Source organism: Chelonia mydas, chromosome 24 (genome assembly GCF_015237465.2).
Source record: "Chelonia mydas isolate rCheMyd1 chromosome 24, rCheMyd1.pri.v2, whole genome shotgun sequence".
NCBI lineage: Eukaryota > Metazoa > Chordata > Testudines > Cheloniidae > Chelonia > Chelonia mydas.
In genome coordinates this window covers 7957466-7985218 of record NC_051264.2, presented here as the reverse complement: position 1 = coordinate 7985218, position 27753 = coordinate 7957466, and the positions used below count along the sequence as shown (strand labels likewise).

At 53.3% G+C, this 27753-nt stretch overlaps 1 protein-coding gene and 1 long non-coding RNA gene across 3 annotated transcripts; one reads left to right on the top strand and one right to left on the bottom strand.

Annotated features, from left to right (window-relative positions):
* Positions 1-280: 280 nt before the first annotated feature.
* PRUNE1 (prune exopolyphosphatase 1) lies at positions 281-22984 on the bottom strand. Of its 2 annotated transcripts, none has more exons than XM_037883043.2 (8): positions 22810-22984; positions 12537-12641; positions 12080-12285; positions 9734-9912; positions 9212-9370; positions 8836-8930; positions 7976-8134; positions 281-4975 (listed from the first exon to the last, which is right to left on the bottom strand). In XM_037883043.2, exons 1-8 carry the CDS (start codon positions 22846-22848, stop codon positions 4454-4456), a joined length of 1464 nt encoding a protein of 487 aa, XP_037738971.1. In that variant the 5' UTR covers positions 22849-22984; the 3' UTR covers positions 281-4453. The 2 variants fall into 2 exon arrangements, with proteins under 2 accessions (XP_037738971.1, XP_037738972.1); XM_037883044.2 differs by lacking the exon at positions 22810-22984 and adding an exon at positions 18896-19053.
* On the top strand, positions 22885-27515 carry LOC122463717. Its single transcript, XR_006287309.1, has 3 exons — positions 22885-23025; positions 26633-26716; positions 27373-27515. It is a non-coding gene; the product is annotated as an uncharacterized LOC122463717 (long non-coding RNA).
* The last annotated feature ends 238 nt before the right edge of the window (positions 27516-27753 follow it).

Sequence of the window (27753 nt, the reverse complement as noted above, 5' to 3'; positions counted from 1 at the left end):
CGGGAAGCCCCCCCCGCCCATAAGCACCCCCCCTCACCCCAACCCCGAGCCCCCTCCCACACCCAAACTGCCCCAGCAGCGGCAACCCCGCTTGGGCAACCCCAGAACCAGCTACACTGGCCGCTGCAGAAGTCACGGAAAGTCACAGAATCCTTAACCATGAATGCGGGGGTGGATGGGGGATGGTGGTTCTAAAATATACACCACCATGAGCAGGGGGAGAGCGTGTGTGTGTTAAAGAACACACACACACACACACACACACACAAACAACAACACAGCCAGGAAAGCACACAAATTTAATCCTTAAAATGCAAGATCATCAGAATTACAAAAACAAAAAAAACTTTGGTTACGTAATATTTCTCTTTTTTCATACAACAATTTTGAAATAAATTTTGAAACGTAGCACATTTTAGTAGACCTGCGGCCTACGTAAAAATACAACACCCCAAAAGCGTTGGAAGGGAAATTACCGTATCAAATCCTTTAAAAAAAAAAAAAAGAAAAGAAAAAAGACTAAACAAAACGTTACCATCAGAAACCCTGCCAGCTGAGAACAGCCGCTCACCCCGCTGCGGAGGGGCTTGCCGGGAATGGAACAGAAAGGCTTACGGACCCACAGTGACAACTGAGGTGCTCATTGGTTCTCTTGCTAAAATGTGATTTACACAATGCTACACTGGATGAAAAAGCAAACCGCATTCTCTTCACTGTGCCTCGGTCCCCTCCATTGAAATAAAGCTGCTTCTCATCTTCTTTTGCCTTTATTACATACTGTATGTTACTTCAGCTGATACCCAGTTTAACAGCAGCCTGCATCCAGAGTGAAATTGACACCCCCTCCCCTCCAAAGATCTATCCAACCCCGACTCAGGAAAGCACTTAAGCACGTGTTTAACTTTAAGCACCTCTCCCGAATAGGGATGCTTTCCTAAATCAGGGCACGGAGGCCAATTTTGCTGGCTTATGTGATGCATTAAGCTTTGTGCTGCTCCCCTATCCCTGCACAAGGGTGAATTAAACCCCAGCTCTGATAGAACTGAGAGTTTTCCTACCCCACTCCCCACAAGTTCAATATCTCCCTTCCCCAACCCCTCACCCCAAAGCAGATTTTCTTTGCCCCACAGATCGCAAACGCATCCTGGCTCCTTTGATTACCATGTGGGGCAGCCTGAGCTGGGAGCTCCTGAAATCATACTCCAGTGGACACCAACTCGCTGATGGTAGGACACATCCCCCGCTGTGCCTCAGTTTCCCCCAGCTGCACAGCAGGTATAATGACCACACTCACCCAGAGAAGTGTTGCAAAGACAACTTGGAAAAGGGCTACGTAATGTCACCCCCAACTCTACCAGGCAGATACTAAAGCTTTCATTAAACCCTCCAGGGCCTTTCTGCCTCCCTGCTCTTTAGGGCACAGATTGCCTGTTCTGTGTTTGTACGTCACCTAGCACCATGGGGTCTTGGTCTGTGACTGGGGCTCCTGCGTACCACTACAATACACACAAAGAGGGAGATCACACCCTGCATACCTGGTTCTGTCTTACTTCTGGTGCACGGTGTAGGACTGACAGCCTCGGAGCCTGAACCTCTCGAGGTGTCCTCCATGAATAAGGATGCATGTTGCTTTCGTAGACAGACCGCATTATAGCTACTAAATCGAGAGGGATTCAGACACAGCATTCATTTCCCGGTGCCGACGTCGTCCATCAGTGCAGCTCCCAGACCCACCTGTTAGAGCCTTTGGTTGTGGGACGTATGGACAGACACAGACAGTAGCGTAGGAGGCTCTATGGTACGTGCTCTAGGGTGCACGTACCATAGAGACGTACCGTGGTTAGATGATTCACAAGATGAAAGGGAGGAGGGGAATTCATGACGCACTGAGGAACACGCCTGGGGGTTCTAGCACCCCAGGCTTATTCACAGCCACCGCAGACAATGGGGTTACACGGGGGTCAGACTATGGGGTCAGGGAGTTTTTCCCCTTCATGCAAGTGCCCCACAGAGTGGACCCAGCTTGGGGGCACACGCGGTTACTTGCTAACCTGCAGTGTCAGTACCTGAGGCCTTTCTAGGAGGCACAGGCCCATTACAATTATCATGTGAGAGCCCAGAATGACAATTCTGGAGAAGACCAGTTCCTGGGTGCCAGGTGCACCAGAACGACCGCCCCAGGGTGGAAGTCCGTCCTTAACAATGAAAGCCCCAGCAGGGCGGCGGACAAGGGCCACTTCCAAGGAACGGAGCCTGGAAAAGATTTCGAGGCCAGATTTTCTGGTTTTTGCAGGCTCAATTGTACCAACCTGCAATTTCGGTCAATTTGCTGCTTGAACTCCTGATTTGCAGACAAGAGTCAGGACCATGGGGCCAAGTTTGCCGGAGGACTCCGTTCCTATGTAGCTACCTAAATAAAATGGGATCACATGTTCCTTTGGGGCCAGATTAACTAAAGAGCTCATCTCCCACCCCCTACCCTCTGAGGACAAGGGGAATCTCACACCCATCCCTCTGAACAACGGAAGCTGCTAGGTGGCAAGCATAAATCATTTAAGGTCGTGGCTACATGGGACATTTGCACTGGCATAAATCCATGGTGTGAATTTAAATCAATATACAGCTATAACCCGCGTGGAAACTGATTTCCGTTACGAGTGGCTGATTTTGTTTAACTGAAGCCAATTGGGAACTGGCTTAAATTAAACTGAAATAAGCCCCTCCCCCCCTCAGAGCCCACGCAGGGGTTTGCACTGATTTAACGATATTGGTTAAAAAGCCAATTTAACTTGAACTGGTGCAAATTTCCCATGTAGACAAGGCCTCAAGCACTCTGAATTGCCAGCCCACAGAATTGTAGACACGAAACCGCGCCTGAAATCAAGTGAGCCCACACCAAAAGAGGCTGAGCTAAGGGCAAGCTGATAGTGTGGCCCCTTTGATAGTCTAATGAATAGTCGCCACCTGAAAAGTACCTCATTAATTGCTACTTTCAAAGGGGAACTATGCTGTGGGTCACAGGGACACCCTGCCAGTCCCCTCGGGAGCAGGGGCGGACACACTGGGGCATTCTGTACCATCCATTTCCCCACCCGCAGGTCGAACCGTGCCAAGGGACAGGTAGCTCAGCTCTCCAGTAGGCCAGTAAAGACAGCAGGCTGGGATTTTGTGGTTATTCCCTCAGTGACTCAGAAGCAAACACGCCCAATTCACGAGCACTGAGGAGGGTTTTCCTCATTGCGAGCCCTGCAAACTCAGCCAGGGCTCCAAAAGTCAAGCCAGGCGCCTTCCTTCTTGTGCACCGGGCGGGCGGGGCGGGGGGACAACAAAAATGCCCTATAAAATCGGTAACTGGAAATTAGTAATGATTCCATACATGATGCACAAGGAGGAATAAACCCCAGCCTCCTCCCCACAGAGCCGGGCTGTTCCCATGGGGCTAACGAGGAGAGACCCCAGCCCCCTCCCCACAGAGCCAGGCTGGCCCTGGTTTGCTAACAGGACTTCAAAGCAGTTTGTCCTGGCCCTGGGCTCAGCTCCCTTTCACGGTCGCTTTCCAGGGCAGAGCTTTAGGAACCAATCACTAGAAACCCCTTCACACAACCCCCGGACAGCTGGCTGGAATTCACTGCCCCGGGGGTCACTTTCCAAAGCTGCCCAGCCAGGGTTTCAAAGGGACTGGACAATCACGACCACAGATAATGGGGACGGTGGGAAGGAAGAGTTTTCCTTTACGCACGGTGCTGCGCAGGCCGGCAGGTACATGGCAGACCCAATGGCTCACAGGAGGCACGACGGCCGACTGTCACATGGGCCGGGAGGAGAGGAGACGAGAGAGAAGTTCCTCTCCTTTATTGCTGTTCCCCGACGGGGGATTCTGAATGGAAACGACGCTGCCAAATCCACACAGGGTTGAACAAGAGTGGGGCCGAGATCTCCCCTCCCACGATGCGAGGGGTAAGCCGGCGCACACAGGAAGGGGACACAACGTGGAATGGGACTCAGGGGCTGCTGGACCTGGGCATTCTTCCGCATAACACAGCACAACCGCTCACGACCTAGGGCACGGTGACGCAAGAGGCAGCTGGGGCTGCGCCAGGGCAGGGTTTAAAGAAATCACTGTAACAGAGAAGGAGGTGGTACTTGTGGGCACAGTCCGGTCAGGATCAAACCCCTCGGTGCCTCTAAAGTGGGGGGGTGCCACGCTGCTGGTGTTTTGGTTTGGCTTTCCCATGAAATTCCCCGCTGGAGGAGGAGCTGGCCGGAAGTCGGTTCCGGAGCATTGCTGACAAAAGTGCCCGTGTCTGGCTTTTATTGCAGAGGCCAGGGTCCACGTCCCCGTGAGACAGACGGACGTGTTTCATCCACACACAGAAAGAGGCCACGCATCTAATCCCAGAGCGCCAGGATTGCAATCGCTTCCCTGAAACCCGAGCGGGTACCAGCCCCGGTGTCATTTCTTCTCGGGGCTGCTGCTGGCAGAGGGGCGCACCACTGTGATGTGGCTGAACTTCTCGAAGATCGCCTCCACCGACAGCTTGGGCAGCCCCCTGTCCAGAGGGCACTCATCCACCAGGCTGTTCATGGGGGTGGGAGGCAACGGGGCATCGTCCTCCAGCAAGGCATCCCCATGCCTCGGGCACCTGCCTGGATCTCTCCTGCCCCTTGGCTCGTACTCCAGGGCACCCGCTTCGCCAGCCACATCCGAGTCCTCCGGGTTCTCGTCGCTTTCACCGCAACCGGCAGAGGAGTCTTTTGGCTCTGGTCTCGTCGTGCTACAGGAATCTTTGTCCGCGGGATGCATGGTGCCAGCCGCTGTGCCCCGCTCCCTTAGGAAGTCTTTAAGGATCGGGAGGACTTTCTTACGCGATGCAACTGTGTTGCCTTGGTGGTAGGCACAGAGGTTGGGGTAGAGGCTCCCCAGAGGGGAGAGGTCCAGGGGCGGGTTATTAGCACGCTCCAGAACGCCACATACCTATTGGGGACAGAAACACGAGGGGGTGAGGAGCCGGCTGAGAGCCAAGGACCCTCCCGAAGGCTGAACCTGCTGTCACAACGCAGCAGGGATGGGATCATGACACGCATAGTACAGCAAAGCCGGAGCTGTACTGGGCTGACCCCCCAACTCCCCTCCTACATTTCTGCTGTTTGGGGCACTAGCCATGTTATTCGGATATGCTCAGGGCCAGATCCCCCACTGGTGTAAACTGGTGCAGCTCCACGGATTTACACCATTTGAGGGGAGAGGGAATTATACATAGCTTGCCCCACACTGATTGGATCCTGGGCAGGAGCCCCATTCTGCTGCACCCCACCATTGCTACTGTAGCACGTCTGCAATGCCAGGGTGCGAGCAGAGCCCAGAGCCGGGGTCTCTGCTCTCGGTGCTCCCAGCCAGGCCCTTCTGATCCCAGGGTCGCTCTCCCCACAAGCTTGGATACAGCTCCCGGGTTGCTCAGTCTGCCAGAGAGCGGGCCAGATCCTCAGTTGGTGTCAGTCGGCACATCCCAAGAGAGCGACACTGATTTACACCAGCCGGGGATCTGGCCCATGGATTCCAATGGGGTAAATCTGCTGGAGCTCCAATCAGGGATCTGGCCCACAGACTCCAATGGAGCTACGATGGATTTACACCAGCTGTGGCTCTGGCCCACAGACTCCAATGGAGCTAAGGCGGATTTACACCAGCCGGAGATCTGGCCCACAGACTCCAAAGGAGCTACCCTTATTAGGGTAGCTGAGTGTCAGACTCCAAGTCTCCCATGCCTGGGCAGCCAGTCAACCGAGAGAAAACGCACGTGTCCCCCACAGCCCAGGGAAGGGTTTCACGCCCCCCCCCCGACAACCCCAGGGGACCGCGAGCTCAGAGCTGAGCGTTAAGGAACAAGTAAAATGAGTGGACAGCGGCTGACAGGGCAGATGTGTGTGTGTCGCCAGCGGGGGGAGACAGGCTGGTTTCTAATGATCGTCATTCAGTTTGTATCTGCCCAGTCCAGCCTCTGGATTCAGCCTCCGGAGGCAAAGCACTGGGTGCGGGAGGCGCTGAGGGTGCACGTCGGGGCAGGATCACACGGAGGGCATTTCCCGTTGGAGCAGAGCCGGTTGCAGGGATGGAAAAAGGAGCCTCTTACCTCCCATCTCTAAGGCTGCTGTCTCCCGCTCGGTCCCCTCGGCTGCTGTGATCTCTGACCCACCCGGGCGATTAGCCCGCAATCCCTCCCACGGCTTTAAACCTTTGACCACTGTTAATGAGTGACGAGCGGTGGCGCGGGATCGGAGGGGGTGGTGGTGGGGGGAGCCGTTGCTGCATGGCTGGGGATGGGGGGAGTAAACATGGCCTCCTCCCTCCGCCCCCACTCTCGTGGTAGGTTCTTGCCAGGCTCTGGAAAGCACCGAAGCAAACTCTGCAGGCACGTGGGCTGCTGCGCTGGGGGCGGCCTTGGAGCCGAAGGGTGAACGCCGAGGCCGACGCAGCTCAGCAGCTACCCCGCCGGCTACGGGAGCGACCGTGGCATGAACAAGCTCTGATGGGCAGGGGATGGGGGGGGGGCTGCAGTGCTGAGCCTTGAGGGGTTGAGGGAGGGGGGATTCGCGGGGACCTAGAAACACCCACCGAGGTGGCGGGGGGCGGGGAACAGGGCTCTCAAGCGGTTTTGCTTCCACTTGGGTGGAGAGTGGCTCAGCTGGGAGCTCGGCACATCAGGCAGGTGAGCCGGTTTCCAGGGTGGACGGTGCTTGGAACCAGTCAGCTGTGGAAGGTGCTGGAACAGTTCGTGCACCTGGGCCTCGATTCAGCAAAGCACTTGGGCGGGTGTTTCATAAGGGACTGATTCCCACAGGACTTCAGCGCTCTGCTGAGCTGGGGGCCAGGTCCGCAGGAGGGCAGGGGCTGGAGGAGGTAACCCACTGGGGACACACCACCACCCTGTAAATCCTCTCCCAGCCAGCCACCCACCACTGCAGCAAAGAGGAAGGTGCTGGTTATAGCCCAGCATGCTGATCTGGGAATTCACAAGTCCAGGGGCATCCAGAGAGTCTGATACTCAGCGGGGGCTCTTCCTGCAGGCAGCTCCCTTGTGTTTTACGTTGTACAAACAAAACTCCCAGATCCCAAGCTTTGGCTCCCAAACCCCTTCACATTCTGCCCCATCTGCAGCAGGAGCAAATCCGTTTCTGCTCTGGGCTCTTTGCAGAAGCAACAACCCAAGGTCCAGTTCCTCCCCTTGCTCCATTTCTAGGAGGGAGGGGCAGCTTTGGGGGCAGGGATTATCAGGGGTCAAGCAACGGCCAGACTAGAGCAATGGGCCACTATGAGAGCAAGTCAGATAAGTGCTTTGCTGGGTCAGAACCTAAGTCATACATGTCTAGAAAACATGACCTATGAGGGAAGCTGAAAAAATTGGATTTGTCTAGTCTGGAGAAGAGAAGACTGAAGGGGACCAGGATAGCAGTTTCCATGTACATAAACGGTTGTTACAAGGAGGAGGGAGAAATATTGTTCTCGTAACCTCTGAGGACAGGACAAGAAGCAATGGGCTTAAATTGCAGCAAGGGAGGTTTAGGCTGGACATTAGGAAAAACTTCCTTACTGTCTGGGTGGCTAAGCACTGGAATAAATTGCCCAGGGAGGTTGTGGAATCTCCATCATTGGAGACTTTTAAGAGCAGGTTGGACAAACCCCTGTCAGGGATGGTCTAGATAACACTTAGTCCTGCCATGAGTGCAGGGGACTGGACTAGATGACCTCTCGAGGTCCCCTCCAGTCCTATGATTCTATGTGACTGCAGTAAAGCACCTGTTTCAATGCTGTACAGGATCAGGGCGCAAGCAGGGGATCTAGTGCTCGCCCTCAGTTTGTTATATGCATGGGCTTCTGGGACTGGCCACTGAGGAAGGGCGGGCGGCTGTGGAATATCCCTTGAGAATCTGAGGGCAGACCCCGGGCAGGCAGGCAGCATGCCCCAACTGTGCTCACCGCTGTGCGCACCGCCGCGTGCTGGCTGTACACCGCGAGCTGCCGGAATGGCTCGTTCCGCTCGTCGAAGGATATTGTCATGGCTACCAACCCGCCGTAGCCATACCGCTGGCAGAAGGCGCACAGGTCCTGCTGCAAGCCAGGCCGCTGCAGGAAGGCCTAGGCAAGAACAGCGAGCGGCGTCAGGGTCCGGAACGCACAGGCACGCGACGGGACAGGACGGCAGGCAACGCTGCCAGCTCCCGCCCGTCTTACTACCCTGTCGTCCTCCCCCACCCCCAGCACCACCCGCTTGTCTCATGCACCTGTTATGTCTGAACTGTTCAGACTATAGGCTCCTTGGAGAAGGAATGCCTATTTGGCATTAGTGTGATCTAATGGACAGAGCAACAGACTGGGATGTAGGAGACCTGGGTTCTATTCCCAGCTCAGCCACTGGCCTGCTGGGTGACCTTGGGCACGTTCCCTCTCTGTGACTCAGTTCCCCACCTGTATGATGGGGATAACAGCATTGCTCTGCCTCAGAGGCGGGTTGTGAGGGGAGGTGCTCAGATACTACACTGATAAGTACCACGGAGAGATAGAAAACCCTCCACTGCCCTGCGAGGAAGATGGGCAGCATTATTCCCCACTTCACTGGCAGGGCTAGGGAGAAAACCTAGCTCCCAACCATAGGATCAGCTTCTTCCCACTTGCACAGGATAACATTTAAATAGCAAAATGCACAGATACCCAGCAGGCAAAAGGTGCTTTCACTCCTGCGCTCTATTCCCAGCTCCGCCACCGACTCCTTCTGTGGTCCGGGGCAAGTCACTTCACTTCTCTGCGCCTCAGTATCCCCATGTTTTATTGACCCTTACCTCCAGCGTCACGTACACAGCACTGATGGCCAGAACGAGCCCGTCGCTCGACAGCGCCTTAAGGTCCTTTCGCAGCATCTGGTCCGTAGTAAGCCCTGGAAAATGAGAGGGGCAAACATGAGCGAAGAGGGATGTTCATTCCCAGCGGGAGCTTGGATCACTTCCAGGGAGCTTTGCGTTTTGACGCTCCAAAAGACTCAGACATCATTCGCACACACAACCCTCTGACCACTCTGCTAGGTGGATTCTTGGACTGTTTTCAGATGAATTCGGATACTTGTCTGATTTAATGCCTCCAACTATATAAGCTCCACGCAGCCCCTGCCTTCCCCATCTGTCCCACTTGATCCCCGATCAATCCGCGAAAAGCTGGTACCTGACACATCGAACTTGGCTGTCTGCAGAGCCTCAAACAGGACGCTCCTCGCCGGGAGGTCTGGGAACTTGGATTCCAACAGGGCCACGTACTGAGTGTCTTTGGGAGTCACTTTCCCAGCTTCTGGAGTCATATTAACACAATCCAGAAGTATTGTACCTTTAAAGCAAAGGGAGCAGCAGTTGGCACAGAAACACAGTGTGAGCCAAGCCAGGAGAAAACAGAGACCATACACGGTTTTTGTGATCTTAGACATGAGCTGGGGAGTTAGAGCCTTGGGGTCTAGACAGGTGCTTGTAAGATCTCCCCTAAGCAAAGCCCTGCTGCAACAGACTGGCCTTGCAGGAGCCCAGGATTTGCTGCTTCCTGGGTTGGTGCAGATGCAGCCCTGCTGAGCATGCTGCTGCTTAGGGGTCGGTTTTACAGCCATCAGGAGACGGGCCTGATACTTGCGGCTGTGGGTCTCCGCCCCAGAACTCTACACCCCTCCCTGAAGTCAAAGCAGGCTAGCACCGCTCTCACCAAGTAGCAGGGCGGCCGTCTGTCTGTCCAACAGCTCCGCTGGGCCCTGCACAATCCTCTCCGTCACCAGCGTGGCGCAGGAGCCCACCAGCTCCGCGGTGACTCTGCACCGAGGCTCCCTCTCCAGGGGCCGATGGTCGATCACCTCGATCACGGCCTCCTCCAGGGCTGCATCTCCGCTGGGCGGGCAAGACGGGGACGTGAGCGGCGGTGCCCGTGAGAGCGCCCCCCTCTGGAGAGGTGGGCGCAGGCTGGGAAAGACCCCGGTTTCGTCCCCAGGCGTTTCTCTCTGCAATTTCTCCCCCCACCCCCACCCCAAAATGAGGGATTTAGGGTCAGTGGAGTCACCCCAGGGATGGAATCTGTCCTTTTGGCTACACCATCCACCCGAGAGCATCCAAGGGCGTTATGGCGCACCCTGGTGGGCGTTATTGTGTATTTATAGCATCACCCTGGGGACGGACTGAAAATTCCTCCTCTCGGGCTCTTTTCTTACCCCGCCCCCCACCAATAAAGGCCGATGGGGGGGGGGCTTATTTCCTCTACACTGAAAATATACTGACATGCACATGCAAAGGTGCTGGGCTGAGGGCGGTGCTGCAGTGAGGGGAGGGGGTTTTCAGCCCCTAAACAGGGAAAGGATGATATGGCAACTGCGGGGGGGCGGGGGGAGGGCGGTGAGGTTGGGGTAGCCCTGTAGACGGGGAGACAATACATGGAGCATGGGCAGGGGTGAGGGTGGTGGCAAGGCGGGCACAGGAAAGGACGGCAGACACGCATGTAGAAGACGAAGGGGGAATGCCATCGTGTTCGGGTTCCCAGCGACGCAGGGGGATGCTGCGCACACCTGCCTGCTCATATCAGAGATTTTACACCTCATCCCCTTTAGCAAAACCCTCCCAGAGCACCCAGGGATGCAGAGCAGCTGTGGGGACGCCGTGGCTCCTGTCTGCAGGTCCCTTCCAGCCACGAGAGGTCTCCCGGCTCCTCCCAAGGCAGCTGAAGGGTTCATGAACTTGTCTGGACATCAGATCTGCTGTGGTGGGTAGCAACCCACCCGGCCCAAGCCCTCTGTGCCTTGTCCCATGCTGACCCCGTGTGCAGGGAGCTGTCCCTGGGAAAGACCCGTCTCTTCCCCAGTGCCCATGAGACATGAGCCGACAGCAAGATTAGGAATATTTTAAAAGTGAGTCACTCGCTCCTCTAGGGCAGGGGTGGGCAAACTTTTTGGCTCGAGGGCCACATCGGGGTCGCGAAACTGTACGGAGAGCCAGGTGGGGAAGGCTGTGCCTCCACAAACAGCCTGGCCCCCGCCCCCTATCCGCCCCCTCCCACTTCCCGCTCCCTGGCCGCCCCCCCCCCCCCGCCCCAAACCTCCGCCCCGTCCAACTGCCCCCTGCTCCCTGTCCCCTAACCCCTATCCACACCCACGCCCCCTGACAGAGCCCCCAGGACTCCCACGCCTATCCAACTGCCCCCTCCTCCCTGTCCCCTGACCGCCCCCCCCCCCAGAACCTCCGCCCCCCCAGCTCCCCCCTGCTCTCTGTCCCCTGACTGCCCACTGGGGACCCCCTGCCCCTTATCCAACCCCCCGGCACCCCGCCCCCTTACCGTGCCACTCAGAGCGGCAGGAGCTTGCAGCCCCGCTGCACGGCCAGAGCCAGCCACGCTGCCCGGCAGGAGCAGCGGGGCAGAGCACTAGTGGTGCGGTGAGCTGAGGCTGTGGGGGAGGAGGGACAGTGGGGGAGGGGCTGGGGGTTAGCCTCTCCAGCCGGGAGCTCAGGGACCGGGCAGGATGGGCCCGCGGGCCAGATGTGGCCCGTGGGCCATAGTTTGCCCACCTCTGCTCCAGGGGTTCCCACCTGCCCTTGTGCACCCGTCTTGCATAATCCAGCAAGGATGCCATCCACGCCGTGGACAAGACAGTTCCTCTGTTTATAAGGCTAAGCAATATCATCTACTTCGATTGCAAGCTCATAGGGGCAGAGGCCCTCCTTCTGTTCTGCGTCCGTATGGTGCCTAGCACAACAGGGTCCTGGGCCAGGATTCTACCACAATACAAGTAATAATGTCTTCATTCGCCCATCATTTACTCCCCACTCCGTCCTGCCTGGAGCCCCCACCAGTGATTTAATGATAACACCAAGCTGCTGTATCGCGTGTTCCATCCGTAGATCTCAAAACTTTATAAAGGTGGCTCAGTGTCCTTGGCCTCATTTTACAGATGGGGAAACTGAGACACGAAGAGGGGAAGTGACTTGCCCAAGGTCACCCAGTAGGTCGGTGGCAGAGCCAGGATTAGCCCCCCCAGATCTCCTAAGTCCCCCGCACCGCCTCTCCACTTGCCTCGGCAGGATGTGGTGGTCAACCAGCGTCAAGGAGAGAAGGCCAGCCCGGTGCAGCGCATGCAGGTCGATCTCATCCCGGAAGATCAGGCAGCTGTCGGGGATCTGCTGCTCCTGCAGGAGGAAGGCGCTCTCTGTGCGCAAGGGGAACTCCGAGCGGGGGATGTTCAGCACAGGGACGAATGCCGCCCTGGACTCCAGAGAGGTCTGCAGGAGAACACAGTGAACCTCAGGGACAATGAGCAGCAGGCCTTGGCTATGGAAAGCCCAACCCAGGGGGGTCCAGGCATCACACAGCAGCTCTAGTGTGCATTGGTCTCAGCGCTATGTGGTCACCAACCCAATTTCCCCATGTCCCCCCTTGCATAGAGAGAGCCCCTTCCCTCCCCATCCCCATTAATTCCACCCCAGCCGAAGCAGAGCTCCAAAGCGGAGCCAAGCCTCAGGGCAGCACTCACCTTTGCCAGGTAATAAGCCAGGGCAAGCGCCGACACCATGGAGTCCAGATCGCAGGCTTCATTCCCCAGCACCACGTGGACTTCCTGCCTGTGCTGGACATGCTCCTGCCAAGAGACAGCAGGCTTTGAATCCCGGCAGAGCAGGCCCAATGTCGCTTGCACGGGAAAAAGACTCACTCCTATGAGTGGATGCAGAAGGAAAACACGCACCGTCTCCCCTGTGGGCAGGCTGAGCCGTGAGCGGCACCAGGGGCTGACGTGGCAGGGTCTTCCCGCCCGGCTCCTCTCTGTCTGGCCCAGGAAAGCTTGGTCATTCTAGACCCTGTGCTGGCTTAAGAACCTGAGGCTCCCAAGTTCATCTGCTGAGCAATCCAGCACCAAACTTGAACCTGATCATCCCCGGGCCCCCAGAGCATATGCCCGACCCAGCCACCAAGATGCTCCAAAGGTAACAGTCACCGGACACCTCTGGGTTAGAGGAGCCAATACAGGGAGAGACATTCAGCTGATTAGAGACGCACCAGCACAGCACTCTCTGTAGTACCAGATTCGCCTCCCACTCATCCTACCCACTCACTCCCCCAGGTTTACAGACTGGCAGTGTTTAGAGACGCACACCGGGCTGTCAGCCCCGCAGTGACCACCTTGACCCAGCATGAAACTGACAAAGGAACGGAATCCCTTCGGGAACACAGCAAGAAGGAGCTGCACGAATGTTTTCCACTCGCCAGCGTCGTTCAGTGGCTAAAGCAGGGGACTGGGAGCCAGGACTCAGCTCTGGGAGGGAGCACGCTCTCGTGCTCAGATCAGGGCCCTGGGTATCAGGACTCCTGGGGCCCATTCCTAGCTCTGAAACTTTGTGCCTGTAAAATAAGGTTAATAATCCAATATTGTCCAATAGCACAGAGAGGGTGTGAGGCCTGCTGCGTACAAATGGCCCTTGGAGGAAGGCAATGTCGGTACCACCGGCGATTGCTTTGCTCTGTGCTCACAGGGGGTCAGTAGGCTGCTCTGTGGTTTGAAGGGGAGATAAACATCTGTGGTTCACGGAGCAAAAGAGAAGGTTTCTGGCAGCCTATAACAAAACACAGGCAGCCAGATCTCAGGACGCTGTGCTCCTAATACAGCAGGCCCATAACCGGCTCGTCAGAGACGCAATCGAAACGCCAGCTGCTATTGATTCTCTTTGGTTCTAAAACATCCGGGGGGGGGGGGGGGGGGGGGGGAGAAGGGAAGGCATGTGCAAAGACAGCTGCAAGAACAAGCTGTGGGCCAGATTCTCCTTTCGCACCATTTTACTCCTGTAACTCCAGTTTAGACCAGTATTAGGTCAGTGCACGTGGGAAGATAAGCAGACTCCTCTGGCTGCAGCCAGAAATTCAGATGCAAGGAAAACGGAAAGGGATGAAGGAGGGAGTTTAAAACGGAGGGGTATGATTCTCTGTTTGCCATGAAGTCATTTACAACAGCAAAACTATGCTGACTTGCCAGCATTTTACAACAGCGTACGTGACTGCACGAAGTGCAGGGCAAAAGGAGAATCAGGCCCAAGACATTCGAGGTTCAATGTGAATGTGGGGCGAAGGGCTGGCTGAGACTCTTATGGCCTCTGAGCTGGTTCCGACGCTCCAATCTCTACACTGGCCCTTTTGCTCTAGTGCTGAAACTTGCCAATGAAAAGTGAGCCTGGAAACTACATGTGGGTAGCAAGGTCTCGGTGACTGCTTATGAATGAAGCTTTTGGTACCTGCAAAAGCAAACGGATGCAGCAGCAAAGAAGCCCTCCTTGTCAGACAGCAAACAAGGCAGATTTGCACCAGCTCCCTAAAAGCGATTTGCCATTCCTCCCAGGTGCAAAGAGGCAGCATCCGTTTCCCAGTTACCGTCAAGAGAACAGGCGGACACACTCGGTGCCGGGTTCGAAGCGCTGGGCGCTGGCTGGCCAAGCACTTTAGATAAGCAAGGCTGGGATAATGCATTTATGGAGCAGAGTTAAGAGCTGCATGTTACCGAGCGAACATGCAAAACAGCAGCATATGGCCCCCGGGGAGGAAAGAAAACAACCTCACCGAGAAATGCACAAGCAATTTGCACTAAAAGGCACTCAAAGGTCTCGGAGAGGGATGTGTGCAGCCTTTTCAAAGCTAATTTACCTTTGCGCTATCTGGGAATGGCAGCGATGTCCCAGCCATTCCTGCAAACACATTAAATCAACATGACAGGTCTGATCCATTAGGATTGTAAGAGACACCCTGGCACCTTTTGGAATCAGAATGGATTTTTTTCAGGGGAGCAAAGGCAATTAAAATTGTCTTTCCATCTAAATAATACAAGCAGCATATTCATAGAGACCTAGATTTTTATGGGACCATTCTGAGCATGTAGTCTGATCTGCTACATACCACCAGCCACAGAACCTCACCCAGTAACTTCTGCATCGAGCCCATACCTTCTGGTTGGGCAGGCATGTATATTGTACAAAGACATCCCGCCTTGACTCAATGACTGCACCACCATGACCCTAGGAGAGTTACTTTATCCTAGTCAGCACTGACTCACTTCTATAACACCAGGAAGATCTTGATTTTTGATCCTGGGACTGCAATCCAAATAAAAAATAATAATACCTCTAGCAATGGTAGCTCTCTTCCTGGGATACTGGATTCAATTCTGGCCCCGCTATTCCAGAACGAGATTGCCAGAACAGAGAGGACCTTATGGGAAAACATCCAGATTGAAAAGGCGGAGACGGTTTAGTTTTCAGAAGCGACGTGTGAGAGGGAATATGATTGAGTATGAAAATAGCTGACAATGGAGAGAAGAGAACTTGGGACAGTTCGAGTTATCTTCCCAGAACACAAGACTCTGCTCCGGGAGGGAGTATGCTCTCGTGCTCAGACCAGGGGCCTGGTTAGAACAAGGGGATATTATTCAGCAGAAGGCAGTCAGTTACAGACTGTGGAAAGGAAATGGTTTTATTTCTATACAGCGTGCACCTGGCCTGTGGGACTCACTGCCACAAGATTTCAGCAAGGCGAACAGCTCAGTCAGATTCACAAGGATTGGTCTTTTATACTGGTAATGAGGGCCTCCAAAGATACTTTAGGTGGGATTAAAGAAAAGATCAGAAGGGAAATAAACCTTCCTGCTTCAGGGCATACACTGACCCTAAGTGAAGGTGACAGGAAGAAAATTCCTTTACAAGAAGGTTATTCCGTAGCAGCCCACTGTAAGGGTGGCTTGCACCTTCCTCTGAAGCAGCTGGTTCTGGCCTCTATGAGAGACAGGATAGTGAGCTGGATCTAGAGAGGAGAGATGGTGCAGTGGTTAAAATACCAGCCTGGGGCTCAGGAGATGTGGGTTCAAGTCCCTGTTTTGCCTCAGGCTTCTTTACACAATTCACTTAGTGGAACATTTTCAAAAGTGACTTAGGAGCCTAACTCCCATTTTCAAAAAAAATCTAGACGCTGAAGAGTCCAAACCTCATCGACTCTGAATAAATCACTTGGGTGCCTGGGTCCCCACTCTGCTTGGGCCAGGGCAGCATTCAGAGCAATTTACCGCAGTGCCTAGAGAGGTCTGCACTGAGAGTGGAACCCCACTATGTCAGGCACTGTACCCCAAGACAGTTCCTGCTGCCAAGAGCTTACAGCCTAAGTAAACAAAACAGAAAGGGAGGGGAAACTGAGGCAGAGAATGGGAAAATGATTTGCCTGCGGTCACTGGCAGAGCTAGGACTAGAACCCAGGAGGCCCAGTTCAACGTGCTGTCCCATTGAGCCACGCTGCCACTCAGGGTTTTAACATCACCTTCTCTCCTGCCCAACTTTTCTTTTTAGCCTCGCAAAGGTAACGCGCACTGTCTCACAGGCAGACAGCATTAATTTGCAGGCCCAGCATAAGCATGACTTCACGCGAGTCTCAAGCAAATGCAGCAGACTTATTTTTGCGGCAGGCAAAGACGCACACGAATAGCAGCCAGACGACGTCACCGATGCGCTCGGCGCAAACAGGCCACACTCAGTGAGCCGCACACAGAGGCTTGTTTATGTGCAGCCCCAAACAAACAGTTATTATGGAAGAACACCCACCCTGCATTCATCCTCCCAGCTCCTCTCTGCAGCCAGCAGAGTCCATCAGGCCAGGAGAAAGCAGCTTTTTGTCCCAGTTCCCCACACTTCCACCCCTCTCTGTGTCCTGTTTGATCTCCAGAACAAGGGGACCCCTTCACCAGGTCAGCATTTAGGTTACACCCCACCACTCAAGCTTTGTCTATGGCCTGGCTTTTAGCCACCGGAGTAGTTATGCTGATGCCGATCCCTAGTGCAGATGTAAACGAAGCCTTACACCAATGCAGCGTGTGTATCGTACGGGCCTCATTCACCCCAGTGCAAAGTCTGTATAAACCCAACACTGATTCAGCAGCGAGGCAGATTTGAGTACATGGCCAGGGACCTATTTACCAACAACTGTCTTTCTCCCCAGGTCCTACTGCCACAGATGCAGTCAGAGCAGGGCACTCCCCACTCCCATCGGAGAGATGGAGCAGCTTTCTCTGTGAGGGCCCTTTAGCTTTGAATTAGTTCCTTCCGCCCTGGTCTGAAACAGTCCTGCCGGGGTACGCTGCCAGGTCCATTTGCTTTTGGTAACCGAGACGACTCCAGTGGAGACCATAAAGACGGGAAATACGGTTCTAAGAGCTGGGTGATGATTTACGTTAACAATGGGGCGAAGGAGGCTTCCTAGAGCAAACCATGCACCATGGAACACTTACAACCAAAGACTTATGCTGCTTTTTCATAGTTTCATGCGAGTTTAAGGTTGGAAGAGACCGATTAGATCAGGTGCCGGGGAATGGCGAACCGCGGTCGCTGGGAGCTGCGGGGGGCCGTGCCTGCGGATGGTCAACGTAAACAAGATGTCTCGCAGCCTGCCAGTGGATTACCCTGACGGGCCACCTGCCGAAAATTGCTGACCCCTGGATTAGATCATCTAGTCTGGCCTCCTGTATCACACATTTCACCCAGACACCCCAATATTAAGCCCAAAGACTAAACCAAAACATTTCAGCTCTCAGGAGACTAAACTGTGTGCCACAGGCAGAGAACAGGAGAGACCAATGGCAGGGAACTGATTAGGTGGAACGTGCCCAGGGGAGGAAATTCCTTCGAGACCCTGAATATGTGAGCAAGACCCACCAGCCAGGCATCTAAGAAAAAAGGATTCTCGGTATCACCTCAGAGCACTGCCCCACCCCGTCCAGTCTCCCGTCTCCAGCTGTAGCCCATCGCTGATGCTTCAGAGGAAGGCAAAAATAACCCCAGCACACAGGAAGTCAATTGTGCGTCGGGGAAGACTATTCCTTTTTAACCACCCCTTGCATTTTTACAGCCCCGAAAAATAAATATCCGATATCGAAACCTGCACTGTGTCAGTGATTGCACACGGTGCAGAGCAAGGAAGAATCAGGCCCGAGGCAGTGAACACAATGCGATACACCACTGGCTAAAAACCCTTGTGTTAAATAAGGCCTTAGTCCCACCGCTAGGTCCTCTCTGCTACCCAGAGCAGAGAAGCGGGCCGGTCGGTGAGCAGCACGGGCAATGATGCCAGGAAGCAGGGGGGGAAAGGAGAAAGGAAAAGTGAAGTCCTACTCTTTGGGAGTCAGTGTCCCAGCCCTCCCCTCCTCACTGCAGCACTGGAAGGTAGGTTTATCGGGTGTCACCTGCCATCAAGACTCTAGCAACATGGAAAGGTGGGGGACTGTCCTTCAGCATAACCTCCATGGGACGGGAGGACAGGAATGCCTGTCTCACCTTATGGAGGCCCTGCACTTCTCCCACAAGTGTCACCAGCCAAAAGGCAGCAGCTTCAGGGTCACCGCAAGCAGCATCTCCAGGAACAGACGCAGGGGGCACAGACAGATCGCGATGAGGCAATTTTAGCACTAATTCAAGAGTCCTTTGGGCATCTGCTGACGGCCTCACCCTTGGAGACAGACATGTGAAACGCACGCAGTCCATGGCCTAGCATTCAAAACACACACTCAACACTGGGGAAGATGAGCCGCTCCTGGAATGGGTAAGACACCATGTTGCTAAACTATCCATTTCACCGTGGAAGAAACACTAGGGAAAGTGGGGATAATTCTTCATAGCACTTTGTAACTGTGGGGAGGAAGGTTGGTCTTGCAGCTAAGGCACTAGACTGGGACTCAGGAGATCTGGGTTCTAGGAAAGTCAATGAAATTGCTCTGCACCTCAGTTTCCCCATCTGCAAAGAGGGGATAATCTTCTTCCTCTCCTTTCACCTTTTGTCTATTTAGATTGTAAACTCTTCAGGACAGGGACCGTTTCTTACTGTGTGTGTGTGTGCAGTGGCTGGCACAATGGGCCCCAGATCTCGGTCTCTCCGTGTGCGTGCAGCAGCCAGTACGATGGGCCCCTCATCTCAGTTATTCAGTGTCTGTGCAGCACGAGGCTCAATGGGGCCCTGATCTCAGCTGGAGCCTCTGAGTGTTACCCTACTACGAATGACAACAGTAAGTATTAGTAACAGGAGACATCACTGCATTAGCTTTGCTATTTATTCCCTCCCCCCACTCCCCCAAGAACTGGGGAGGGTTTCCAGAAAGAACGATCAAAGCCGGGGATTAGCCGAGAAATAGGGAGTTTCTACTGTATATTGAAATGTCAAGTAGATTTCTTTTTAAATCTCAGCTGATATTTTTACACCTCTGTGCAGAGAGAGATTAAACATATTACCAGCTGCTGACTAGCTCATGTCTCTCCTCAAAGAACTGCATTAAAATACTCATCTATAATTACCTTACCATAACAAGGTATCAGTGTAGAGAAGCATGACAGCACTACACTCTGGTTAGGAAATCTAAAGCTATTAGAAGAGAAATGTAATTTAAATTGCATAGTAAACAGGATCAAAATAGACAAGACTCTTCTTTCATATCTTCCATTGCTCCTCAAGCACACTGATATTGTCACGGCCTGTAGCTAGCTGAGTGACCTAATTCTCCATTGCATCCATTAGAATGTCTCTGCAAAAAGCATTGTATCACGTTATCAAGGTTTTTGGGGTTTTAATATTTTTGCATCCCTTGATCAAATAAAATGAATGACATTTTCCAGATGCAGAGAGACAGAGGAGCTCGTGGCATGAGAATTTCTGCCCAAACACAAACTCGTGGAATGGCCACAAACAGCATCGGGATGTCAAAACTCATTGCAATGAAACACTCAGCAATTCACCCCACACAAACCTGCTTGCATAGAACCGTTGCCTTCACTTGAATTTTGGCACACTTGGGGAGATGGGAAGAAACACACTCTATTGTAAGAGGCAGGCAATCTTCCATTTTCACTTCCCCACATGGATTATGCTGTTTCTGATAGGTTCATGGTAATCACGACATCCCCAAGCTTCTCAAGTATATCACCATCTCAAATACTTCAGAGGCCAGCGATGACTGTTTAATTGCATATCCCAGCCTTACTAATTTATTTCACATAAGCAAAGCAAGAAAGTACTAGGCCTTGAAAAGACAAGCAGGGCCCAGAGGCCAGAATGAATCCCTAAAGGAGGGCCCACTCATATTTCATTTGACTGACAGGTCTTCATCTATAGGGTCCTTTTGAACATGCTTACAGCACTCTATGCTAACCCATCTCTGAAAAGGTTGCTCCAAAGATATATGATGTCAGATGTTCCGCTCCCACAGCCCTGTGCAATAGGGAGGTGTTGTACGGATGGGGAAACTGAGGCCCAGAGACTTGTCTCATGTGACATTGGACGTCTGCGGCAGGAACAGAACCCATGTTTCCTGACTCGCAGTCATGTGTCTTAACCACAAGTCCATTCTTTTGCCACTTTGCTCACATGTCAGAATGCCCCACATCATACAGAGCTGTCAGCCTGTGACTGCTGTTGGAGAGTTACACATTGGTGAGGGTGCCCTAGCCCAGTGCAAAGAGAATTCTCTCCAGACTCACAGTGCAGTAAAGTCTCGGATCTGACACACAACTTCGCCCTTACCATGAGTTTATAGCTTGGGCAGAGATCACATGTAAACTAGCAAGCGAGACCTTTGCTGATTTTCAAATTAGTGGAGCACCTTAATTTCTAAAATGTATCTGTTCAGCGTTACAGCCAAGGTCTACTTCATTCCTGGAGAGAAGTCTCCAATACAGACAAGGCAACACTAAATTCTAACAGGTCTTTACCACCTCTATTTCGTGCGCTTCTTATTTTGACACTGTAACCTGTTCACTTTAGCACTGTGCACAGCTGCCCATCACAGCAGAACTGAAAAGGCTAAAGACATGAAAACAACAGCTTCTCCCTAAGGGCAAAAACTGAGTCATTTTGTGCATCCACTTCTGACACTCCCTCTCCCTGCCCATACACACTAACATTAAACACCAGCCCCTTTGTTTCCACAACTTCAGCCTGTTTTCATAATATTTGTCAGTCAACGGGTCCCACAGGTAAAGGAAATTATATGGGTTCAGGATATGCAAAAGCCAATTTGAACTAGCACCAAAACAAAACGCTAGCCTGATGGTAGAATTTAAGTCCAGCATCACATGAAACATCAGAACTAGATACCTCTGGAAAATTGACCCTCTTGTGATTTGAAGTGGGGTATATACATTTCTTATAATCTCTGGTAAGTCACTTTAAAGGTGTATCTTGCTTAAATTTCGTTCTCTACTTAAATTCACCCATGATTTTAGCTGTCACTGGTTCTAGGGGTTCTTAAGACAGCAGACAGTGCTTCAGAGTCCAGTACCCCAGTAGCAGAAAGTCTTGGGCTGGGATTCTCCTCGGAACTTGAAAGGAGTTTGGTACCCACTTTTCACTGAAAGTCAGTGGGATATGGGAGTCTAACTTCCCTGTAAGGATCCTTTGAAGATGCCAGCCTCAGTCTCTAACTCTCCTGGATCAGCCTCAGCTAATGTCATTTTCGAAAAGCTGCAGGGGCAGGGGGAAAGCACGATAGTAATCAGAGCATCGTGATTTTCAAGGTCGTGGTATGAGGTCAGTTCCAGGACCAATATGTTTGGCTAAGTGCTGGTTTCAGTCCCGCCACCAAAGAGAGAATAATTCAATCCCCGGGTACACTTTGTCCTAGCTCTGCAGGTGTAAATGGGCTACATCAAACTAGGCTCTTACATTGGTGTCCATCCCTGCAGCATCTTGGCACCTTAGCCTAGATCCCAGGCCAGTCCCAGAGCCAGGATGAGGGGAGATAGAAGGTCATGGGGGCAGCATGGAGGGGGACCATGGGGTTAGGGGAAGCAGAGATTGAAGGGGGGATGGGGAGACTTGGAGGGGCATGGAGGAAGCTGGAGGACCGGGCATGGATGGATGGGGGAGGAATCGGGGGCAGCAGTTGGTGGGCGCTGGGAGGCAAAGGGGACCATGGACGAAAGGAGCAGGGAGCAGTGGGGGGCAGCGATGGACAGGGTGAGAGTGGGGTGAGCTGTGGAGTGGAGGTCAGGCTGGGGAACAGCAAGTACGGGAGGTGGGTTGGGGCGCGGGAGAGACAGGACCAGGCTGTGTGGTTCTGGGGGGGAGCAGCAAGGGGAAGTTCAAGGGGCACCAAGGCTGGGGGAGCAGCGGGGAGAGCTGGGGTTTGTGAGGGGGGCGATGGAGGGGAAGCTTTGTGGGAGCCAGAGATGAAGCTCCCCCTATGGTCCCCCTGTGCTCCCCCCAGCCCATGGGCCCCCCATGCCCTCCCTCCAGCCCCTCCATAGCTCCCACTGCTTCCACAGCCCCTCATCCCCCCATACCCCCTCCTGCTTCCACTGGCCCCCCCAAAGCTCCACAGCCCCTCACCCCCCATGCCCCCTCCTGCTCTGCCCAGCCCCTGCCCCCCATAGTTCCCGCTCTTTCCACAGCCCCTCAACCCCCCATGCCCCTCCTGCTCCCCCCAGCCCCTGCCCCCCATAGCTCCCCTATTTCCACAGCCCCTCATCACCCCATACCCCCCTTCCTGCTCCCCCCGGCCCCTGCCCCCCATAGCTCCCGCTCCTTCCACAGCCCCTCCCCCCAGTGCCCCCTCCAGACTCTGCCCCCCATAGCTCCCCCAGCCCCTCACCCCCAGGGCTCCCCCCGGCCCCTGCCCCCCATAGCTCCCGCTCCTTCCACAGCCCCTCCCCCCAGTGCCCCCTCCAGACTCTGCCCCCCATAGCTCCCCCAGCCCCTCACGCCCAGGGCTCCCCCCGGCCCCTGCCCCCCAGCGCCCCGCCCGGTACCTGCAGGGCGGCCCGGCGGCTCCGCACGAAGCGCTCCATGGCGGGCGGGCAGCAGGGCAGGGGGCGGCGGCCGCAGCGGGCCCTGGCTCCGGAGCGAGCGGGCGGCTCCTCCCGCCGGGCTGGGGAGCCCGGCCCGGCCCCTCGGTACGAGCCGCACGCGGGGCTGCCGGGAAATGGAGGCGGCCCCGGGGAGCGAGAGAGCGGGAGTGTCGCTGGGTGGGTGTGACTGCGGGGTTGTGTGTGTGGAGGGGAGGGTGTGATTGCGGGGTTGTGTGTGTTGGTGTGGGTGTGACTGCGGGGTTGTGTGTGTGGAGGGGAGGGTGTGATTGCGGGGTTGTGTGTGTGAAGGGGAGGGTGTGATTGCGGGGTTGTGTGTGTGTGAAGGGGAGGGTGTGATTGCGAGGGTTGTGTGTGTCAGTGTGGGTGTGACTGCAGGGTTGTGTATGTGTAGGGGAGGGTGTGACTGCGGGGTTGTATGGGGTGTGTAGGAAAGGGTGTGACTGCTGAGGTTTGTGTGTGGGTGTGTAAGGGAAGGTGTGACTGGGGGTTGTGTGTGTGTAGTGGAGGGGTGACTGCGGGGGTTATGCGTGTAGGGGAGAGTGTGACTGTGGGGTTGTCTGTGTTTGTAGCAGAGGGTGTGACTGTGGGGTTTGTGTAGGGAAAGGTATGACTGCGGGGGGCTGTGATGGGGGAGTTTGTGTGTGTCGGAGGGTTTTGTGTGTAGGAGAGGGTCTGATGGGAGAAACTGTGCGGGGTTGTGATGGATGTGTTTGTACAGTAATTATGAGTGTGTGTGTAATCAGGAGTGTGTGTGGTAACTTGTGAGTATATAGGAGGGTTATGAATTTAGAAGGGAGTGTGGGGGCTTGTGTGGGGGTGTGTGTGGAGAGTGTATAGGAATCTGGTCTGAGTGTAGGGGGTTGTGATGGGGAGGGAATGTGGTTGTAAATGTGTTGGAAGATTGTGCATGTCAGAGATTATGATGTGTGTGTGTAGCTGTGAGTAGTGCATAGGGGTTCCACTGGGAGAGTATGTTCGTGTGGTGAGTGTGTATGGGGTTGATGTGATTGTAGCGGATTGTGATGGGGGAGTGTATGTGTATAGTGAGTGTATAAGGGTTGTGATGGTGGAGTGTGTAGGAGGGAGTGTGGTTGGGCAGTGTGTATGGTTGTGAATGTTGGGAGTTTTCTGTGATTGTGGGGGTTGTAATGGAGAGTGTGTGTGTAGTTGTAAATGAGTGTGCATGGGGTTCTGATCAGGAGTGTGTTTGTAAGGGTTGTGATGGTGTATGTGTGGGAGGGTTGTGTGTGCAGGTTAGGGTCTGTAGTTGTGAGTTTGTGCATAGGAGGGTTGTGAGTTTAGGGGGTTGTGATGTGTATGTGTAGTTGGGAGTGAGTGTGTATGGGTTCTGATGGTGGAGTGTGTGTAGGATGGTTCTGAACGCAGGGAGGGTGTGACTGCGGGATTGTGTGTGTTGGTGTGGGTGTGACTGCGGGGTTGTGTGGGTGTAGGAGAGGGTATGACTGCGGGGTTGTGTGTGTTGGTGTGGGTGTGACTGCGGGGTTGTGTGTGTGTGTAGGGGAGGGTGTGATTGCGGGGTTGTGTGTGTGAAGGGGAGGGTGTGATTGCGAGGGTTGTGTGTGTCAGTGTGGGTGTGACTGCCGGGTTGTGTATGTGTAGGGGAGGGTGTGACTGCGGGGTTGTGTGTGTAGTGTGTAATTTGGTGTGAGTGTAAGGGATTGTGATGGTGCGGTGTGAGTGTAGTGGTTGTGATGGGGAGTATTTGTGTGTAATGAGTAGAGGGATGGTAGTCTAGGGGTTGTGATGGGGAGTGTGTGTGTAGTTGTGTGTTTGTATGTAGGAATAAGCGTGTTTGCAGGGAGCCGTGTGAGGCGGTGGGTGTGCCGAGGGGTTTGGAAAGCTTAATCCCAACTCGACATATACAATGATGGGGTCTAAATTCGCTGTTACCACTCCAGAAAGAGCTCTTGGGGTCCTTGTGGATCGATCTCTGAAAACATCCGCTCAGTGTGCAGCGGCAGCCAAAAAAGTGACCAGAATGCTGGGAATCATTAAGAAAGGGATAGATAATAGGACAGAAAATATCATGTTGCCTCTATATAAATCTCTGGTACGCCCACATCTGGAATACTGCGTGTAGATGTGGTCGCCCCATCTCAAAAAAGATACATTGGAATTGGAAAGGTTCAGAAAAGGGGCAACAAAAATGATGAGGGGGATGGAACGGCGTCCGTGTGAGGAGAGATTAATAAGACTGGGACTTTTCAGCTTGGAAAAGAGACGGCTAAGGGGAGCTATGATAGAGGACTATAAAATCATGACCGGTGTAGAGAAAGTAGATAAGGAAGTGTTGTTTACTACCTCTCATAACAAAAGAACGAGGGGTCACCCAATGAAATTAATAGGCAGCAGGTTTAAAACAAACAAAAGGAAGTATTTCTTCACACAACACACAGTCAACCTGTGGAACTCTTTGCCAGAGGATGTTGTGAAGGCCAAGACCGTAACAGGGTTCAAAAAAGAACTAGATAAGTTCATGGAGGACAGGTCCACCAATGGCTATTAGCCAGGGTGGGCAGGGATGGTGACCCTACCCTCTGTTTGCCAGAAGCTGGGAATGGGCGACAGGGGATGGGTCACTTGATGATTTCCTGTTCTGTTCGTTCCCTCTGGGGCACCTGGCACTGGCCACTGTCGGAAGACGAGATACTGGGCTAGATGGACCCTTGGTCTGAGCCAGGAAGGCCATTCTTATGAGGGGTGTTCAAGTGCTGTGGGGATGGGTAGGTGAACGTGTCTGGGGAAAGTACTTTGCAAGTGAGGGGCTATATGGAAATATACCTGGGCAGCAGCTGTGGGATTTGTGGGAAAGGGGTGGGTGAGTAGTTGCTGGAGTATATGGAGGCTGTGTGTAGGAAAGGGAAGGGGTTGTGTGTTGATCCAGTTTGACAGGAGTGAGGCAGATCATTCAGGCCAAGTGACAAGGACAGAGGGAGCTCTGTGGAACTACTGATGGGGCGGGGGTCAGGCTTTTCACAGTCACACGATTCTCCATCCCCCCTCCAGCTTTGCACACCCTGTAACTGTTGTTGCCTTGAATCCTGATTTGTTGTTCGCTACATTTCTTTGATCCAAAACCTCAGAAAACCACTGCCAGAAAACAATATTCCCTGCTACCTAACTTCCAACTTGTGTTATTTACATAACCCACTGGCTCTCCTTTAAGAAGGGCTCATTTCTGGACTGGTTCTTTTTCCTACATTGTTGCAGCAGCCCTTCTTCTTATTGTGTCTTCTGAATTACTCCTCTTGCCTTTAGCTAAGCTTCAGATATGAGACCCAAATCCAGTGCAGCAGCCGGCTTGTGGGAGATGGCATTTCTTTGACAGCTGCAGTTCAGAAATAGAGAGGCTAGTGTGTGAGCTGCATGTCTGTCACACACTCCCTTTACAATAAATACTTTAATTAAAAAAACTAATCATCACAGGGCAAAAATAACCTGCAGCAAATTGCAATTAGGCCGACAATGTTGTCTGTGAACCAGTTTCACTTCCCGATAAAGAAGCACAGAACAGATTAAAGAGAAAAGGGTACGTCTAAAGGGTAAAAAATCATATTTGTTTTTAAATCATTATTGGCTTAAAATTATGAACATTTTTATAGCACTGCAACATTTTGGTGGTGGTGGTCTTCTTTGCTTTCTGGTATCTGAGACCTTAGGGTTCAACTGCTTCATGTTTTTAAGCAGTTCTCTTCAACCATAAGGACAAGAAAGTTACTTTTTTTCTTGTTTCCTTTCTAAGAAAAGCTGAAGAGTCTCTTGCAATCTCATGATTCCCAGCTGGAAATATCACGAATCTCGTGGGGGAAACGCTACCAGAGTGACGGTGGGTTTTGTGTTGCACGCGCCTGTCCCTGCCAGCTCATTTCAGACAGGCTGACATTTTTTTGGCCACTTAATAACCTGGGCTAGGTTGGAACCGGTGACCTAAACATGAATGGCTCTGCACGCTTCTGTGCCATCCATTATGCCAATCAGGATGGTTTTTAAAGGTCTTCTGGTGATATTTGTCCAGGGCGAGAGTAGAATTGGCTTGCTGGAGGGAGGCATCAGATATAAAAACCCCATGAGCTGTGATGTACTCCGTATAATGAAGATAGGCAATAGGGGTTTGTTATTTCATCTGGGAGTTTGTAGGGGTGACTCACAGAGACCCTGGCCTGGGATGAGGACGAGAGAGTGGGGGGCACAGCTGCTGGTATGGGGGCAGAGAGGAATGGGAAACATAGGGGGAGAATGGAGGGAGAGGAGAATGGGGTAGCACACAGCCCCCAGTATGGGGGGGAGAGAGAAATGGGCATTGGTGAAATGAGGGGCATGCAGCGCCTAGCATGGGGGAATGGGGGATATTGGAGGAATGGTGGGTACACAGCCCCTGGCATGGGGGGATTGTAGGGAGTCTCTGGAAGAGAGCGGTATGGAAGCGTGGTACCCAGGGAGCTGTGGGATGGAGGGAATGGAGGGATGCAAGAAGCCCCTGAGGTGTGCATTGAGCTCAGCCTAGGCAAGCTACAATCTGCGCACCCTCCTAATTAATGTCATTGCAGGGCTAGGCAGATTGTACTCTCTGAACTATTATCTGATCATTTCTGTTACAACCCCCTCAGCTGCTGTCCTAAATTTAAAGAGTATCCCACAACTGTTTACCTGCTTTATGGAGGCGTTTCCCCTAAAGATGAGTCAGGCCCCCCAAATCTGACAAGGTTGGCTTAAGAATCACATGCGCTTTTTTGTTTGCTTATTTTTATTTTTTAAAGCGAGGTTCTTTTTATTTGCCATCTGTTGTCTCAATCACGTTTTCCAGCTCTTCTCCGTAACCACGAAAGCTAGAAACCTACTTAAAACACACATACCCCACCTGAG

Bases quoted from the DNA above. Each gene is read 5' to 3' on its own strand.
- PRUNE1 (XM_037883043.2), bottom strand. From the start codon at position 22,848: ATGGAGCGCTTCGTGCGGAGCCGCCGGGCCGCCCTGCAG. The intron at 12,286-12,536 runs GTGAGTGCTGCC...GTTCTCCTGCAG, and splicing joins TGGCTTATTACCTGGCAAAG to ACCTCTCTGGAGTCCAGGGC. The intron at 8,931-9,211 runs GTACCAGCTTTT...CTCATTTTCCAG, and splicing joins AGCCAAGTTCGATGTGTCAG to GGCTTACTACGGACCAGATG.